Source organism: Engraulis encrasicolus, chromosome 20 (genome assembly GCF_034702125.1).
Source record: "Engraulis encrasicolus isolate BLACKSEA-1 chromosome 20, IST_EnEncr_1.0, whole genome shotgun sequence".
Lineage (NCBI taxonomy): Eukaryota > Metazoa > Chordata > Actinopteri > Clupeiformes > Engraulidae > Engraulis > Engraulis encrasicolus.
In genome coordinates, this window is record NC_085876.1 from 22,373,017 (window position 1) to 22,394,010 (window position 20,994).

At 42.4% G+C, this 20,994-nt stretch overlaps 1 protein-coding gene across 1 annotated transcript in view; it reads left to right on the forward strand.

Moving 5' to 3' along the window:
* Positions 1–6,929: 6,929 nt before the first annotated feature.
* Positions 6,930–20,994, forward strand: part of LOC134435977 (E3 ubiquitin-protein ligase TRIM39-like) — a 33,008-nt gene continuing 18,943 nt past the window's right edge. The window contains exon 1 of the mRNA XM_063185008.1: positions 6,930–7,166. Within this exon, the coding sequence (XP_063041078.1) occupies positions 6,930–7,166 (237 nt within the window). The remainder of the gene's footprint in view (positions 7,167–20,994) is intronic.

Sequence of the window (20,994 nt, forward strand, 5' to 3'; positions counted from 1 at the left end):
CAAAGCTGAGATCACTTTTCTAGGCCAAATGGTTCAGTCAAAAAAATGACATATTCAGGCCTATGCGCTGAGCTGTTCACACATTTTTTTTCTAAGTGAATGAGGTCACATCATATCATCATAGGGATTTTAAAACTGTTCTCTCTGGAACATTTTTAAGAGTTGGCTTATGATCTTCACACAGTTTGTATTCAGAGACAAGACCTCTCTGACAATGCCTTTACCTAGTTGATGCCTAGTTAAAAACCCCAGGACAGATCACCTCTCACTCTAACTGCCACAGTTTGTGACATCATCTTGACCATTCTACCATTCATTTCAATGAGGGGGAAAATAGAGAGAAAACTGAGGAAAAACAAGTCTGGTGAACAAATGAAAGGGGGTAGGCCAGCGAAAAATACACCACCCTGGGCCCTTTTCGAGCCGTTCGTTTTGGCACTCGAACCGTGTCTCTATCTCGAACGCTGCAACGATTCAAAGCCGCCATACTAATGAATGGCGATTCCTATAGGCCGAGGTGAATGGAAAAATGTAGAATAATAATAAACTCTTGATGACAAATTAGTATGCTTTCCCGCAAGCATACTAAATAAACTGTTGTAGAACAATTAGTATGCTTGCTGGGGGCAAGCAGAGGCCTTTGGCAAGCATACTAAATAATACTATAGGACTATTTCATACATGGTAGACATGGTAGATCTGCTGTTATGAGGACATCTCTGTCATCTGGGAACTGTCCATTTGTTACCAGCGTAGTTATCTGCATTTCCCAGAAATCCCTGCCAATCTGGTAACAAATGAACAGTTCCCAGATTTGGACTACACTACCAAAGTTATTATTATTGATTTACTTTCTTCCAGATATAACATTTTTAAGTTGTGAATAAAATGATGGACTGACTGAAAGAAGCTGGTACTCATTATCCTAAATTCATAAACTCAAAGATGCAAGTTGGGTGCTAAATATCACATAGGCTTTATGCAGCCATATTTGTGTATAGGTATTCTAAGTATCTGTGTGCTTCAGGGATATTCTGAACAAATCAAGTGATAACCCAGGCTTTATTTACAATAACTTGTAACAATAAGTTATGTTTCATTGCAACTTTGAGGGCATTTCCACCTTTTATCTTAAAAAAGCCCGGATTTAGCTCTTCATTGGCTAAAAGTGTGTTTATTACATAGTGTGTTGTTAATCTGGTAACCAAACACTTAGCTCATCGGTTTCTTCTCTTCATGCTGAATCCATACATATCTCCTATGTTAAATTTGGTTTAACTAATCAAAAGTAATAACAGTTTATATATTTTAGAGCGCCCCCCGCAGGCCATTTTGTTATCTGTGTGTTTGACACTCGAACTCAAATTGTTCTATAGACCCTAAACTTCAACTTGGAAGTGAAAACAAAACTTAAACACCAATTTGAAATGACTGAGCCTAATACGACCCCACTAAAAGGATCTACAAGTATAAAAATATAGCTATCGCAATTGCGGCCATCTTCAATTTCTCAAATTTGAGGTGAATCCTTAATATTTTGAAGCTCAAATGGCTTACTCATGACTTCAGCGATAACCAAAACCTACAATTAGTCATCAAGATCAATATTCTAGTGCATATTCATCCAAAGTTGTGGATAACTATATATTTGGCCATCGGAGATGTCGGCCATCTTGGATTTCTCGATTTTCAGTGTGGTACCTAGGTTTTGCAAAGCTAAATGGCTCATAAATTAATTAAGCAATCCCAAGAAGCCACATTTAGTTGCAGAGGTCAGGATTATATGACATATGCAACCTAAGTAATGAAGAATTGTTAATTTGGCGGCCATCTTGGATTTGTCCATTTTGAGGGTGATCCCTTGATTTTTGAGCTTGGAGCCACTTCTTATCGGAATCAGCATACCTGAAAACCTTTGTATACAAATTTTCATGCTTTCTTCCGGAAGTGAACATCTTTGCCAAAAATCCTGACATATCCTCTAGACTAATAGTATTCGCCCAAAATGAGCAGAATATTCTCAGGGTAATCATAAATGATATTAACCCCTTAAGACGCGGCTTTATACATTTGTTGTTACCAGTATGGTAATGACCAAGTCGTGGTGCATTACTAAAAGGCTTGTGTTGTGTCATAGTACTGTAGTGCTATGCTAGGTACATTTCAATGACTATTACAGCGTGCCACTGGAGGTACGGTGCGCATTAAGGGGTTAGACAGGTCATCAGCTGGGAAAATTAGGCCTTTCGTCCTACCACACTTTTCTCTGTGGATTTCTGACCAGAAGCCCTATTGGAAGAAATTAAAAGATGGGGCCACGTCAATTTTTGCTCAGAATTCAATATGGCCGTCATTTTCCAAAATGACTTGTTTTCATGCATTATTATATTGTACTATAAGGTGATATTCATTAACGATGAACTACTTTCAGCACTATTCTGTCCTGTTTCCTTACATACATGTTTACAAAGGTTGACTAAACTAAAAGAAATGAAAATAAAGTTGGCCACCTTGCAATATCCAAATGGAAGTGCTGAAAATAATGATTGAAATGCACATACAGAGTCTATGGCTGTGGAAATTAGGCCTATTGTCCTGTCAGGGTTTTCACAGTGGATTACAGACCAGAAGGCCTATTGAAAAAGATTCACCAGCTGGTTGCCATCTCAAATGTGCTCCAAAATTCAAAATGTTCTCTGTTTTTCAGAATGGCAGACTTTCATACATTTTTCTCAATACTGTAAGACCATAATAATCAATAAAGATAACCTATTTTCAGTGAAATCTCCTATCTACAGACGTGAGTAAAAAGGTTGGCAACAGAAAGATGTAAATTTCCTATAGACAATATCCTAAGGATTGTTGTCAGAAAATGATTGAGTTACACATACACAGTTGACTGCTGAAAAAAGGCTATTGATCTGCCAAACTTTTCACATTAGATTTCTGACCAAAAGTTTTTCAGGCCTAATTTTTTTTGCATAAAGCAAGGGTGAGTGTGCGTGCGTGTGTGCGTGCGCGTATCCCCCGCTCATCTTTCCCCTGCTCTACAGTGTCTTTCCCCCACACACTATTCTGCCTCCTCCACCCCCTCACTCATCCCCCCCCACACACTATTCTGCCCCCCAACCCCCTCACTCATCCCTCCCATGCTACTCTGCCCCTCCACCCCTCACTCACCCCCACTATTCTGCCCCCCACGCTCAACCCCCCTGACTCATTCTCCCCCCCCCCCCCAAAAAACACCCCCCACCCAATGTGAAAAGTTTGGCAGGTCAACCCCCCCCACCCCCCCCCCACCCCCCGACTCAACTTACCCCCCCCACACACACACACACACACAAACACACACATTATTCTGCCCCCCCCCGAACCCCCCACACACTATTCTGCGCCCCCACCTCCTAATTCAACCCCGACTCATTCCCCCACACCCCCACTCTGCCCCCCTACCCCCACTCACCCCCTCATTCATCCCCCCGCTCCTCCACATCATTCGGTCACCCCTACCCCCCCCCCCCCCACCTTACACACCCCCCCCCCCCCCCCCCCCCCCCCCTCCCAACACACACACACCCGGTCTACTGTGTCTATGTCAGTGTGTGTAAAGAAGCACACTGGCCACACACACTTGAGAAAAGCGCACTCAGGCACACGTACACACACATACAAACGCACACACACACACACACACACAAGCGCACGCACATACACACACACACACACACACACACACAAGCGCACGCACATACACACACACACACACACACACACACACACACACACACACACACACACACACACACACACACACACACACACACACACACACACACACACACACACACACCCACACACACAGAGTTTGGCAGGACAATATGCCTTTTTTCAGCTGTCCATTGTGTTTGTGAAATTCAATCATTTGACAACATTCCTTTGGATATTTCAAAGTGGCAAGATACAGGGGGTGGACAAAATAACTGAGACACTTATCATTTTAGTGTTGGAAGTTTAATGGCTCAAGTGGACCAGCCTGTTGGCCAATCTTCATTAATGGCACATTGCACCAGTAAAGTGAAGTGTGAAGGTTCAATTAGCAGGGTAAGAGCACAGTTTTGCTCAAAATTTTGCAATGCACACAACATTATGGGTGACATGTCAGAGTTCAAAAAGGTGTAACTGTTGCATCTTTGACCGAGACAGCAAGTCTTTGTGATGTATCAAGAGCCACAGTATCCAAGGTAATGTCTGCATTACCACCAAGAAGGATGAACCACATCCAACAGGATTAACTGTGGATGCAAGAGGAACTAAATGACACTAAAATGACATGCGTCTCAGTTATTTTGTCCACCACCTGTATATATATTCATGATTGGACAATTTAACTGAAAAATAGGTCATCTTTATTGGTAATTATGGCCTTACAGTATTGAGAAAAATGTGTGAAAGTCTGCCATTCTGAAAAACAGAGAACATTTTGAATTTTGGAGCACATAGATGGCCCCAAGTTTTCATCTTTTTCAATAGGCCTTCTGGTCTGTAATCCACTGTGAAAACCCTGACAGGACAATAGGCCTAATTTCCGCAGCCATAGACTCTGTATGTGCATTTCAATCATTATTTTCAGCACTTTCCTTTGGATATTCCAAGATGGCCAACTTTATTTTCATTTCTTTTAGTTTAGTCAACCTTTGTAAACATGTATGTAAGGAAATAGGACAGAATAGTGCTGAAAGTAGTTCATCGTTCATGAATATCACCTTATAGTACAATGTAATAATGCATGAAAACAAGTCATTTTGGAAAATGGCGGCCATATTGAATTCTGAGCAAAAATTGACGTGGCCCCATGATTTAATTTCTTCCAATAGGGCTTCTGGTCAGTAATCCACAGAGAAAATTGCGGTAGGACGAAAGGCCTAATTTTCCCAGCTGATGACCTGTCTATATGTTTATCATTAGACTCCTTTGATGCGCAACGTCCACGTGAACAGAAGATATATATTGTATAAAAACCTACATTTATTGTAAATGTTTATTTTAACAACATAGACTTCTCAAGTGAACTGTACTGAACATCATCATATTTTTTTAACCTGAACTTGCCCTTTGGTGTGGTTGATTTTCAGACTTAAACGTGGGTTGTTATGGTCATAACTCACTTGGTGGCCATCTTAGATTGATGATGTCATCAATCACTTAATATTTAGTGTAAAAAGTTCTAACTGCTGTTAAAGTATTGTAATGAACCTCGTGGTACTTCACATATACAATTTGGAAAAAATAACCACAATTTACCTATCTAAAATGGAGTTAGAATTACTGTCCTCATATGTGGACACTGTGCATGAAAGGGTTAAACAGTGCTAGTCTTCCCCATATGGCATGTCAACATTTGGGTACAACTTTGGGGAAATCATCATTTCATTGAGCTTTTGAATTTGGATATGAGAAACATGTTATAAATGAAACAGTGCCGTTAATAAAGATTACTATTTGTATTCAAACACGTGTCCCTGTTGTCATTTTGTCTTTCCTTGAGATGTGTGACACGAGGACAATTCATACGACCAATCAGCTGTCAGCAGATGTGAAGCTCATCAGTCATGAGGGGTTTGTTTTCATCCTCCTCACCCACATGTGCTACAAACTAACACAGTTTTCAGTATTATGACGGTATTTTTGAAAAGGTGTGTTGAAATAGTTCTAAAGAGGTGTAACAGCTGTCGCAGATGTGGAGTTCAATGTTCAGGTTTGTTTTCATCCTCCTCACCCACATGTGCTCCACATCCCTCCAGCCCTTGGGCCTATATTAAGAAGCTGGTTCAGCAGAAAATCAGGTTAAGTTAAGAGGTAAATCATCTAATAGAAGAGCCTGGAGTCCTCTGGGTTCTAAAGACAAAGAGGACTCCAGGCTCCTCTATTAGATGATTTACCTCTTATCTTAACCTGGTTTACTCCTGAACCAGCTTCTTATACCCCTCTTGTCTCCCAGGTAGGGGCGTCTCCTCAGTGGGAATGAGGTCCATCAGGTTGACATATTATGTTACTTCTCGCAACCTTCTATTTTCAACTAACTACATAGTGACATTCAGAAGACAACTGTAAATTAATTGCTTTGAATGATTTGTTAATGTTATTGTCTGACCTACCTGCCTACTGACCTATCTCCAGCAGTGGAATACCAGACGGTACAGTACCTGCTGCTTCTGCCTGTCTGAGTCCCTCCCTCTTCCCTCCTCCCCCTGCCTCCTTTGGGAATGAGGAAGTGAAGGCTAAGGTACAGAGTGCGGCTTTTCCTCCGTAACACTTGAACAGGTATGTGACGCTTTTTTCTTAAAGAGAAGATTTTTTTCCTTTTGTTTAATGGCTTGCAGAATGAACGGGGCATGTTTATACAACAACTGTATTACTACAGTTGAAACTTTGAGATTGTTTCTTATTCCACCAAATCAAAAGTGAAAGTGAACGGGCTGCAGGTGTCGAGAGCTGTTGTACCATAAGTACTTTAAACTTTGGCTATTGTGGAATTGTCTTGCACTGTTTTGATTCAAATGTTGAAATAGGTTTACCCGAGGTAATACCTTGGAAAGGAAAGTCCCCATTTTATGATTTCATTTCATGTGCATAATCAGCTTGTAAAATGCTTTCATCTAGATAATTGTACAGCAAGAAACACAGAGAGAGAGAGAGAGAGAGAGAGAGAGAGAGAGAGAGAGAGAGAGAGAGAGAGAGAGAGAGAGAGAGAGAGAGAGAGAGATGAAGAGAAGATGAGATAGAGAGAGAGAGAGAGAGAGAGAGAGAGAGAGAGAGAGAGAGAGAGAATGTACATAATTAACTGGGAAATGACCTGCAGCGATCTCTCATGAAGGATTGGAACAGGTATCCATGACTATGTTTTACTGTTTTATCTTGTATAGGAGAAAATGGCATCAAAGTTTGAAGAAGATCTTACCTGTCCTGTGTGCTGTGACATCTACAAGGATCCTGTCATACTGACGTGTGCTCACAGTGTGTGTAAGGCCTGTCTGCAGCAGTTCTGGGAGAAGAAGGGATCCAGAGAATGTCCCTACTGCAGGAGAAAATGTTCAAAAGGCTGGTATCCACCCAACATTGCATTAAGGAACCTGTGTGAGACCTTCCTACAGGAGAGGAGTCAGAGAGCTTCAGCAGGGTCTGAGATGCTCTGCAGTCTGCACAGTGAGAAACTCAAGGCCTTCTGTCTAGATGATAAAGAAACTGTGTGCTGGGTTTGTCGAGACTCAGTGAAGCATAAAAATCACAACATTAGACCAATAGATGAAGCAGCACCTGAACGCAAGGTGAGAAATTATTCATATAGTTACATGGTGTTGTAACCTAACCCCTGTAATAATTTAGCAAATGTTATTTTGACTTTATTTTGTGACCTACAATAGTGTTCATTCCTTTAAGGATGAGCTCAAGATCAAACTGCATCCCTTAAAGGAGAAACTGAAGACATTTGAAGAAGTTAAACTCCTCTGTGATCAAACAGCAGCTCACATTAAGGTAGACATGGATCAGTACATTAAGGAAGAAGTGTCATGTTGATTTGAGGGTTTAAGATAAGCTTTAATTGACTAATTGTAAGATGTTTCTGATGTGTTTGTTTATAGACTCAAGTTCATAACACAGAGAGGCAAATCAAGGCAGAGTTTGAGAAGTTTCACTACTTTCTACGAGATGAAGAAGCAGCCAGGATATCTGCTCTGAGAGAGGAAGAGGAGCAGAAGAGTCAGATGATGAAGGAGAAGATTGAGAAGATGAGCAGAGAGATCTCATCTCTTTCAGAATCAATCAGAGCCATAGAAGAGGAGATGGAAGCTGATGATGTCACGTTCCTGCAGGTAGGTTACACTCCGTCTTTAGCCACTGAGATTATTATTGTGCTTTCGCCTGCCGGTACGTAACTTGGGTTGTCCGGCTGTGCGTGACTCCGTGCAGCACTGACATATTTAGTTTGTTTGTAATGAATCAGACAGGCACTAGAATAAATGCTTTTGCTATTTTAAAATAATGAGATGTGCTCAATCATAATATCATATCTTTTATTTCTGAACCTTCCAACAGACATACCAATAACCTCTTGACCCCACTAGTTACATTTGTCAACAAAGGTGTTAGAAAAAACCAATAGATAACTTCACAGACGTACTGGCCTACTGTATATGCATGTGTGTTTCTATGGCATTATTGTCTGTATTGTATTGTATTGTCTTGGTGTGTGGCACATAGTGTTGAAAGGCATGGTACTGCAGTTGGGTACTGATTAAGGAAAATCACAACAATGAATTAAATAAATAAATAAATAAATAAAAAACAAGGTGATTTTAATATTCCATTTCTTTCCAGAACTACAAGAGCACAATGAAAAGGTGAGTGATGTGCCTCCTGTCTCTCTCTTGTATGTGGTTGTTACGACCACCTAGCTCAAGGTAGCCACAACATAAAAGGAGGACGGAGTCAGGTGTGCAATATTAGTAGTCATGATTTATTTACATGTTTCAATGCACCAAAAGGCAAAGTTTCCAACGTTTCAATATTCAATTGCACAACGGACCAAATATTACAACGCACATATTCAACGGACCCACGGACTAATTCAACGGACCAACGGACTATACATTTCAACTGACCAACGCACAATACTTCTAATATTCAACGGCACATGTTAAGGAAGGGCATCCTGGGTTTTAAGGCCCTGAAGGGGCAAGCAACCCAGCCAGCAACAGAGCGACACATGCTCTGCCTTCGCTGCCTCCCTCTCTCTCTCGAATGTGGCTTCAGACTGGCTTTTAAAGGAGGTGGTTGCACCTGTGCCCAATCTCCACTCATTTGGTCATCAGTCATCAGGTCACCTGCCAGCAATCAAGCACCTGAAACATATTGACACCAAGAAGCAGCAGAAAGGCTAGCCACGCCCCTTGGGGCGTAACACCCTCCCCCTTAAGAAAAGGAAACGCAGTTTTCTGAGCACATAATTAACACAATACAAATATAAAGGGCAAACAAAAAAACTTGCACATCCACCCAATAATCAATGAAAGTCACATTCACTCCGCACATCACAAACAGAGCATCTGCCATCATGCTCCATTGGCTCGTGCTGTGCCAGACATCCAAATTAGCACACAAAAAAAACAAAAACAAACAAAGCCAAAAATACATTGGACCCATTTGACTCTATATATCTGGGTGAACGACGGGGTTTTCCGATTTTGAACGGCGAAATGAAATGCGCTCGTCTCTCATGTCCAACGCATCCGACACCGCAACAGCCAGATCAACGGAATTTGAAATGAGGGAGGTTTTCTCCAATTTAACAGACCCTATGGCAGCCAGACTATTAGCAGAGGTCATGCCCGCCACTCTGGCGGAGAGAATGTGTGGAGCAGGGTTACCCCCACATCGCCAACAGAGGTTTGCCTAAATTGTTCCAACATCATCAATTCAATCAACTGATCAATGGACTCAATATCAGCTGACTTTTCCCACCAATACATCAACGTCAGACTAAATGGCTAATCATAGTTTCGTTAATGCAACAGATTTAGTTTGCGTGACGATCTCGCCATCTCGCCCCTCCTTAATAAGTGGGAGATGGTGATCATTAACTTCTGACGACGTTTCTCGCCCATCATCCCCCCCTTCAGGTAAACGTTGGCACTGAGTACATGGGTAATCAGTGGACTTTGGTCACTTAATTGCACGCCATAATCAAATGGCATCGGCTATTAGATGGAACCTGTGCAAAATCTGCAGTCATGGCACATATGTAGATCAAACAAAATAGAAAATTGTGCAGCACTAAACGAGAAAGAGGACAAAATACAAATCCCCAATGCCCTACTAAACCCACACCCTACTAGATTGTAGACCCTGTCTCTTCAGACGGCGTGAGGCCGGGGATTTTAAGCACTGAGCCCAGAAGCCTGAAAGTGGTCAATGACACCTCAAACAGACCTTGGAGTGCCCCCGAGACAACTGCTACTAGGCCCCTTTACCGTCACAAAAACAAAAAAATGTGCACCCGAAGATGCACACTGAGCCTACCATAGAGCAGAGATTTAAGGGGATATTTAATGCTGCACAAGTAAATCAAAACACAAATCAAGCCAAGTTACCAGCGAAATTGCACAGCCTCCGTCCCCCCGGTCAAGATGAATCTCAAATGCAGCGACAAAATTAATCGAGATTGCACAAAAGACTAAAGGTTTGGACGAGCCCCCATTATGTTACGACCACCTAGCTCAAGGTAGCCACAACATAAAAGGAGGACGGAGTCAGGTGTGCAATATTAGTAGTCATGATTTATTTACATGTTTCAATGCACCAAAAGGCAAAGTTTCCAACGTTTCAATATTCATATGAATTAAGTTCATTATGTCTAACTGTTTAACTTAAACACTTAGAGGTTTCTTTTGCCTTAAGACATGTAAAAGTTTTTATCTTTTACCTGACATGTTTCGACGGTGTTACTTCCGTCTTCATCAGAGGGTCACTGTGATGTTGATGAGTGACGTGGTAAAACAGCTGATGTTGTTGTGGAGCGAGCCACACAGGAGAACCTCAAATCAGCCATAACTGACCACTGTAGGAGGGAAAATCATATCATGGACTGGGACAAGGCAAAAGTCATACAGCAAGAGAACAACAGATACCACCGCTGGATTAAGGAGTCTATGGAGATCAGAAAGCGTAGCCCAAGTACCATGAACAGGGATGAGGGGGCATACATGCTCTCACACACCTGGACCACCATCCTAAGAGGACAACTCTAACAGCAGGAGGTGTGACCAACCTGTCATTATTGACAGGGAGGTCACACCTCCACAACAACATCAGCTGTTTTTAAAGCACGTCACTCATCAACATCACAGTGACCCTCTGATGAAGACGGAAGTAACACCGTCGAAACATGTCAGGTAAAAGATAAAAACTTTTACATGTCTTAAGGCAAAAGAAAACTCTAAGTGTTTAAGTTTCAATATTCAATTGCACAACGGACCAAATATTACAACGCACATATTCAACGGACCAACGGACTAATAATTCAACGGACCACAACTCACTATACATTTCAACGGACCAACGCACCAATACTTCAAATATTCAACGGCACATGTTAAGGAAGGGCATCCTGGGTTTTAAGGCCCTGAAGGGGCAAGCAACCCAGCCAGCAACAGAGCGACACATGCTCTGCCTTCGCTGCCTCCCTCTCTCTCTTGAATGTGGCTTCAGACTGGCNTTTAAATGAGGTGGTTGCACCTGTGCCCAATCTCCACTCATTTGGTCATCAGTCATCAGGTCACCTGCCCTGCCCTTGGGGTGTAACAGTGGTTCTGAACCCAACCCCACACAGCAGCACTGACTCCTGAATGTTATTCCAGAGCCCAGTGCACACTGCAGAATCCAGAGAAGCTTTCAGGAGCTCTGATCAATGTGGCAAAGCACTTGGGCAACTTGAAGTTCAGAGTCTGGGAGAAAATGCAGGAGATTGTTCAATTCAGTAAGTAGTGCAGACACACTCACAAACACACACGCACGCACGCACACACACACACACACACACACACACACACACACACACACACACACACACACACACACACACACAAATATATGTACGCTTAATTAATTATGCAAATACACACCCGCAGGTGCACGCAAACACACTCAGACACACACACACACACACACACACACACACACACACACACACACACACACACACACACACACACACACACACACACACACACACACACACACACACACACACACACACACACACACACACACACACACACACACACACACACACACACACACACATGCAAATGTACAGGCAAACCTACAACTTCATCAATCACACGCACACACACACACCTCCCTGGACTCTCCTCCGCTGTCCTGTGAGACAACCTGACTCTAAAGCACTATCAGGAATACTACTCTTATATATGACTCTATACTACACGAACACTACTGTTATATATCACTCTCTACTATCAGGAATACTACTGTTATATATGACTCTCTATAGGCCTACTAGAGGATGACATTTTTCAGGAATTCCCGTGGGTCCCGCGGGTCCTGCTGGATTCCCCTCGGGATGGGAGTCAAAATTTTAAAGATGAACGGGAGCGGGCAGGAGCGGGAATAAAGATGAATGGGAGCAGGCACGAGCGGGAATAAAAATGAACGTGAGCGGGAATGCCCTATTTTTTCTTTAAAAAACGAACAAAAAAACCCTCGTTGTTTTGAAAGAACAAGATTGCGGTTGATTTTGAGTGAGAGTGGGCAGGATTGGTAGACATTCTTTTCAGGAGTGGATGGCATGGGATTTGTTTCTTTTACTCCAGTGAAGAAAATAAGTTTCTACTCTAGTTCTTTCTACTCTAGTTCAATGGTTCACATAAGAGTGTATTAAAATGACTGCTTGTGTGTATCATTTGAGAACAAAATTGCCTTTTTAGAAGAGAGTACATTGCTTTGAGACAAGACATGCATTTTTCAGAGGTAGTGAGGAGTTTTGCCCGCTGTGTGTGAGGTATGGAGATTTGTGTGTGGAGTTATGAGAATTCGAGAACTGATTCCGAAAATTGTGTGTAAGCAATCAGGAAAAACTGTAATATTAACGCTTTCTTTCTACCGTAGTGTACGGCTACCCTGTTGTTCTCCTCAACCGAATGTTTTACACACATTGGCAGAGTCAAATGTTTCCATGCATGCATTTTCTGCAGTTTGTGTGAAAGTACTTAGCTAACTGAGCTAGAAAGCAACGATGCTTAATAATGGTGGTCAATATTGCTTAGTAATGGCCGCAGTGCTTGCAATGTAGTGAAGGTAATCGCGCTATTTGAAATGTGTCTTGCGACATGAGCCAGATGGGCGCAGTTGCATAAATGCAAAGCTGGTTCGTGAGTCACGAACGAATCGTGACCACTCCCAAGCGACATTTGACGAGCAGCGTTGCTGAAGTCTAATCTGCCCTTTACACTGTGCACTATTTGTGTAGACTTCTTGCACACCTCCTTTAGCCAGGTGTGTAGGAGTGGATCCCCTGGGTCAACAACCATGCAGCCTTTACGTTTATTTGTAGGCCTATACCTGACTACCTCTATTCGCCCTATAATGACACTTTGATTCTTATGACACCACGTTTTAGGGTGACCAGATTTGGGTTTGTAAAAAGGAGGACACTTTTTTTGGGGGGAGGGGGGGGGGTGGTCATCGGTGTATCTGTGTATCTACAGGTATGAAAGTATATGGGCATGAGGTATGATAGTATGCCTATAAAGTATCAACGCATCCAAAATGCGTCATTTGTTTTAAAGCCACTTGAACTTTTTGGCATGCACATTCATTTGTCTACCATAAATGACAATTAAAATCTCTTCCATTACGCCTATAGGCCTATCACATGATTTGTGTTATCATATGATGCAGAGTGTGCCTTTGTTACAATCCTAGATAGTAGGCCTAACACCTATATTGGAGTAGCTTAACACCATAACAATGCAGCTCAGTTTCATAGGCCTATTCTAATTTCTGCATTATGTTTTTAAATATAGATTCACCATCATGTAGGCCCATCTCAGCCATTCCCCACAAAGATGAACAGCATTAGGCTATATAACATTGGAAACTAAATATAAAAATATAAAAAATAAGTTTTCAACTGAATTGATAATGAAGTTCTATTAGGCTACATTTTAGGCTTAATATGTTTATAAGACACCTCACAATTTACCCCTCCACTGTCATCCATTAGGCCTACTTAGCTAGGCTATTTGTAGTGGCGCTCAGAGATTAGCAATGAGCGCTGCAGCCATTAAGAGAGGAACTGGAGTTTTACCTACCATTAATAAGCTAACCCATACAGCGTTATCAATAACAGCAAAGGCAATAGACAGGAAAAGAAGCTTAATTTCTTAACTCAGGAATGAGTCCTTCTAGCTCTGGGAAATTGCTTTTCCAAATAACTTGGAAATGTCAGATCATGAAAGAATTTTTAGGCTAAGTCTTGTGACAAGGTGTAACAAAACTTGTACCTCCCTAAATTATGGATTTGGTGGTGTTACTAGGCTTACTCCTGTGTTAGATTACCTTCATACCTGGCTTCACACGCGGGATTTTTTTTTAAACTCCACCGCGAACGTGCATTTGCGTTTCTATCTGCATTGCAGTCCGTAGAACCGGCGGACAGATGCGCTTTCGCTTGTAAACATGGGGTGCACTGGCTTGTCCCCTAGGCTACTTCTGCGTTCAGACCAAAGAAACTCAAGAGAAAGAACAATCTCATGGCGGGGAATGCATTGGCCACGGTGTAGTACGGGGGCGTTGCCTGAGGACACGAGTGGATGGAAAATTAACTCCCTTGCGCATGGTCATTGGTCATCCATCCACGATGGATGCCATTTTCGTACTCCGTAATTTGTGGCCAAGTAACGGCAGCTGTTAGGGTAATTAAGGACAGCTGACAGACATTCACGCTGTCCTATGACCTCAGGGCCGGTTCTGGCTTATTTGGTGCCCTAGGCGAGTTCGAGTTCTGGCGCCCCCCCCCCCCCTTTCTTATACCTTACAGATCACAAGAGTAATATCCGTAGTAAGCTTAACTAAATAGCATCAAGAACAATAACCGTTTTTCATCAAATGGATTTGTGGTTCTTTTTGACAGGCGACCAACACATCAGATTGAGTCGCATGAAAGTAGCTTCACTGTGTGGTATGTTGGATGTGATGGTGGTGGGGCCCCCAACCCCAGATGAGATGGAGGTTATCAATGTGTTTGAATTGTAACGTGAAATTGAAATGCCAGGAGAGTGGTAGGCCTACATTTGCATGTAAAATGTATGTGTAGACAATAAGCCTACCAAGGAGGTCTGCATTGATCTACACTACCTACAGCATCACAAAGCATGGCAGCATAACAATTTTAATAAGCTACACATTTGTGCTGTCTTCCAAACCAATTTCATTTCTGGACTGGAAATAGTGGTGCATTTGAGTAGGAGAATGAGAAGGGGGCTATCTATGTGTTTGAACTGGAGGGACAGGGTGAGAGAAAGGGAGAAGAGCTGTCACGCTATTGAATTTCATAATATACAAAATAAAGTAAATAGCCTCACTTGTCTGCTGTGCATGGTTCTGTTACATGATTAATGTAGGCTATGTCATTCTGGTCTGGAAATTAATGTTTTTTTAAGCTTACAACAAGCAGGTAATTCATGTGGATGGAAGGAGATATGGCAGCTAAAATTGTTTTAAACATTGCACCAGTCTTACTTTACATTGCTTGTCAACCTAAGCAAGTAGGCCTATTATGATATCAGGTGGGTGTTAGTGAGTAGTGAGTAGGCTACTAACAGCTACTTTACTGGATTTCATTGCATGGCATACTTGGCTAATGTTAGCATGCTAACTAGCGATTTCTCTGATCAAAAACAAAGCTCTTTTTCTCTCTAATTCCAAATAGTAACCTCATAACTATTAGGCTTTCCATAATCACAAACGGTTGCTGATTAAATCACATAGTTCCAAAACACCCTCTGAAACTCCTGCATCATGCAATGAGTGGTTTAATGAGAACATAATCTCCATCCAGCAGAGCAGCACTATTGTTTGCGCTTGCCCTCTCTGTCTCTCGAGTGAGTCTCCAAATTCAAAATAGAGCGCAGGCTGTCACTCGTCCCGCCCCCTTTCTCAGAACTGTCTGTTTATTGGTTCACAGACTTCCCAGAGACAGTTGGAAGCGATATTACTATTGGCTGTGAGGAGCGCTTTCGCCACTCTTTGTTGATTGCGACTTCATAAAAAAAACTTCATATCGCAAAATTACGCATAGGAGAGCGCCATTTCGGCGCCCCTTCTTCACATGGCGCTCTAGGCGACCGCCTAGCCGGCCTATGCTAAAAACCGGCCCTGTATGACCTGTTCCACAGTGAATAACATTTCCGTACTCCCCTCGCCATCATTTCCTACTACGCTGTTATGACGTGAGTAAGCCCTCTTGTCTCAAGCCTCTTTGTTTCGGACGCACGGTGCGAAGTGGCTAGATTTGATGAGAAGGGCGTGACTAATTTGTGAACGGTAGAGAGAAACCTGGAGTGGAGTCAAATGGAACGGAGTGAAAATTACAGTGCAGATGAATTAGGTATATATTACAGCATGGGCGTAATTTATGGTGGGGACGGTAGGGACACGTCCCCACCAATATTTAGCCCCCTACTGTGTAATCACGACCAGTGTTGCCGGTAACGTTGTCGCACTACTTTTTTTTTCAGTAACGAGTAGGCCTAGTCTAACAACTACCATTTCAAAACGTCAGATTAAAGTTACTTATGTAAGACACCGTGCGTTACTATTTCTGGTACATAGGCCTGCCTACAGTACTTTTTGTTTCAAGCGAGGAGTTTGTGGCGACGCCTGAGTATTTCAGGCAGTCAAACGAAATCCCGGATATTTCTGAAATTCCCCCCGGACATTTTTTTAGGTCTCAAAAGTAGGACATGTCCGGGCAAACCCGGACGTCTGGTCACCCTACCATGTTTGACTGCTTTTTGTATCTCTTTCTTCTTCATTTACTATCTGTATGCGCCCACACACAAACACAAAATTGTACAGCACAGGGACGTCCACACACACACGAATCCAAACACCTCTCCACTAAATACTCTACAACATGTGCTGTCCCACACATACAGCCATGCCCCCGTCCCTTACCCACAACACACACACACACACACACACACACACACACACACACACACACACACACACACACACACACACACACACACACACACACACACACACACAAACACACACACACACACACACACAAACGGTCATACAGGGCTCTGCACTGTTCTATATGTGACTATTAGTTACCCAGATAAACCTGCTGACATCCACATTGTCGTCATGGTACGCAGAGGAAAAACCAAGTATTGTTCAGTTCGCATTGCAAACCAACTTTCTGGTCCCGCACGCTCAGACTTTCGGTTCGAGATCGGGTGCAGGAACGGGCACCGGTATGGTTCTATGTCGGCCTTATTGTGCATGAACAAGACATTTGCGAATACATGCCTAACAAATGTTTGATTTTGCTTTGTACATGCCTTACAAGTTACTTATACAGGCACATTGTATGTATTAGTGCTAATAGATGTAAAATAAAGTGTTACCGCACAAATATACAGCACACAATACTGTACATTACACACACACACACACACACACACACACACACACACACACACACACACACACACACACACACACACACACACACACAGGGCTCTGCACTGTTCTGTATGTGACTATTTGTTACCCAGATAAACCTGCTGACATCCACATTGTTGTCATGGCATGCAGAGGAAAAATATTGTTCAGTTCTCATCTATGTCGGCCTGAACGTGCCTTTATTGTTCAGCTTCTGTGTGTTTTCTTCCTCTCTGCAGCTCCTGTTACTCTGGACCCCAACACTGCACACCCAGAACTGATTCTGTCTGAGGATCTTACCAGTGTGAGGAGTGGTGATGTGAAACAGCAGCTTCCTGGTAATGCAGAGAGATTTGATAAGTATGGCTGTCTTCTGAGCTCTGAGGGCTTTAACTCAGGGACACACTGCTGGGATGTGGAAGTTGGGGACAACACAGGCTGGAATGTGGGTGTGATGACAGAGTCTCTCCAGAGGACGGGATACCTCGACTCCTTGAGTGGACAGTGGTATGTGTTTTATTATGATAGTAATTATGGAGTGCATACCCCACCACAGCTCCCCACTGTCCTCACAGTGAAGAAGAAACTCCAGAGGATCAGAGTGCAGCTGGACTGGGACAGAGGAAAGCTGTCATTCTCTGACCTCGATAATAACACACATTTACACACCTTCACACACACTTTCACTGAGAGAGTGTTTCCATATTTTAATACTGATTGTAATGCCTGTCCTCTGAGGATGCTACCAGTGAAGACCTCTATAAAAGTAGAGCAGCACAGGTAGACAAATTTAGCTGTGTGTGTGTCTGTGTGTGTGTGTGTGTGTGTGTGTGTGTGTGTGTGTGTGTGTGCGTGTGTGTGTGTGCGTGTGTGTGTGTGTGTGCGTGTGTGTGTGTGTGTGTGTGTGTGTGTGTGTGTGTTTGCATGTGTGCACAACAAGTTTTTTTGCATATGTGTGTATGTGTGTGTGCGCATTGATGTAATACCTGTGCTGTGCTATTGGCATATTGTACTGTATGTTAAAGTCCTTTTCAATAGTCCATAATGTCAAGACCACCAGTCCAGGGTCAGGAATTAGTGAGGCCTTACAGGCCAAATTAACATTTTTAATGGCATGCATGCATGTCTAAATAACACTTTGTCTTTAATTACTTTCTAATGGTGTATAGAATATTAGTGGTAGAGTGGTGTGTTTATGTGTGTGTCCTCTGGGAGCATCTACTGTCTCCAACCTGCTGCTCTCTCCTCATAGAGGTGTGAGGAACTGACACCACACATAAATATTAGTCTAAACAGTACTTGTGTTCCCCACATTGCATTAAAGGGTTTGGGTATACCTTTGGGAAAATCATTACATGATTTTATCCTTTGTTGAGCTTTTGACAAATCATCTTCATATTCACATAAGAAATGTGTTAACAGTGCTATTAATAAAACTTACTATTTGCTTCCAAACTCTTGCTATTGTCATTCTGTATTTCCTTGAAATGTGCAACTTGAGGCCAATTCACTCAACCAAAAAAAAATCTTCAGTACGGGTCTCTGCATACATTTGATACATTTTTGATATAAGCAAGGCATTTTTTTGAAAAGGTGTGTTGAATCTGTGCAGATTGAGAAAGCATTCATAGTTTGAAATAGTTGCAAAAATGTCCAACAGTGTTCATTATAGTTTTTTAAATAAAAATAAAGCCTAATGGGAATCCCATGTTTGAAGGCAAAATAGGTTTTGCTTGTGGCCTAGGGATGCAAGGCAAAGTTTTACTCACCAAAGCACAATTCAAAGGACATTTTCTCATTTGCAATAGGGATGTTGAATTGGTAAACGTCCCCAAAAAGTTCTGCTCATGTTGACTGTGAGGTGGGGCATCAATGAAGCATGAGTACGCAAGCAAGAAGAGAGTGCGGGAGGTCTGATAATGACCCCTTGTTGGGTGTGTCCTGACTCCTGCCTGCAAATAAAGTCAGTACTGCATGTATCCAGCAGATGGCAGCAGCAGAGCAAGGACTAGAGTAGAGTAGAGTAGAGTATAATTTATTACACGCGGGTAAGCTGAGACACACACATGCAGAGGCACACAGGCCTGCACACCCATATGGCACATTCAAAGAAACATAATATTAGACACAGTGACGTGCTGAAACCCTGACACACACATAGAGACCATTCAGTTCAGTGTTCAGCTCATGTGTCTTACTGTCATTCACATCACAATTCCACACCACTCATACTGCCCACACCAGTCAGAACTAAAGTTCTTACCTACTAACCACCTACGGTCATACCAGGCTCTGCACTGTTCTGTATGTGCCCATTTGTTACCCAGATAAACCTGCTGACATCCACATTGTTGTCATGGTACGCAGAAAAAAAAAACAAGTATTGTTCAGTTCGCATCGCAAACAACTGTCCAGTCATGCACGCTCAGACTTTCGGTTCGAGATTATGTGCAGGAACGGGCACCGTCACAGTTCTATGTCGGCCTGAACGTGCCTTTATTGTTCGACTTCTGTGTGTCTTCTTCCTCTCTGCAGTTCCGGTTACTCTGGACCCCAACAAGGCACACCCAGAACTCATTGTGTCTGAGGCTTGGTGATGCGAAACAGCAGCTTCCAGAGAGAGAGAGAGAGAGTGCACAGCACTAAGACATTATTTGCTGATGTAAGACTTGTGTTGATATGGTCTTCCTGTGTCATGTTACAGTCCTTGACCACCAATACAGGGTCAGACATTACTGAGACCTTAGAGGCCAAATTGACCATTATTTAATGACTGGAATGTAGTTGATTCCTAAAGAAAACTTTTTGTTAAAATTACACTTGTTCATTACTGATTGCATCTTTCTCTTGTCTAATGGTGTATAGAATAGTAGTAGTAGATTAAGGGTGTGTGTCCTCTGGGAGCATGTACTGGCCCAACCTGCTGCTCTCCTCATAGGGGAACAAGTCCAAATATTAGTCCAAACAGTGCTAGTCTTCCCCACATGGCATATAAACATTTGGGTACACCTTTGAGGAAATCATTGCATTATTTTATATTTCATTGAGCTTTTGAAGCAGCATCTCCATTTGTGTATGAGAAACATGTTAAATGAAACAGTGCCATTAATGGAGATTACTATTTGTATTCAAACAAGTCTCTCAGTTCTCATTTGGTACGTTTACATGAGGCATTTAAATCCGATTTAACTCACTTTAAATCTCATTAAAACTTAATTCCACTTTAAAAACATCATGTAAACACTTACCGAACAGGATTTAAGTTTATTCCGATTTAAACTTAAGTCCGATTAAAGTGGGTGGTTTATTCTTCTTTTAAATCCGATTAAACACGTTCCTCTGTCATGTAACCTTTTAATCAGAATTACAATAAATCCGGTCGTTCCACGCATGCTCGTTGACCACACGATGGCGCCAAGAGCCCGTGCTCTTTGTCAGTGAGAAAAAGATGGCGGCACTTCCTGTTGATTTTCACATGAAAGTTTTGCTTAATTTAAAGTCCCTAAGCGACTATAAATGTTGTGGCTTCCATATATTGATGTAAAAGTGCCCCACGAAGTAATTAAGCACAACAAAGTTACTCCACATCACCCTTTCACCAGTTCGTTTTTCTAAGCTAGGAGGGTGCTAACTAGCATTTGAAAGAACCAGACCCAGTGGGATTTTACCAGCCTTGAGTCCACTGAGGGAATTCATTTTTCGGGCTGAAGATAAGCTTGTGTCCCAGTAGTTCCCCGG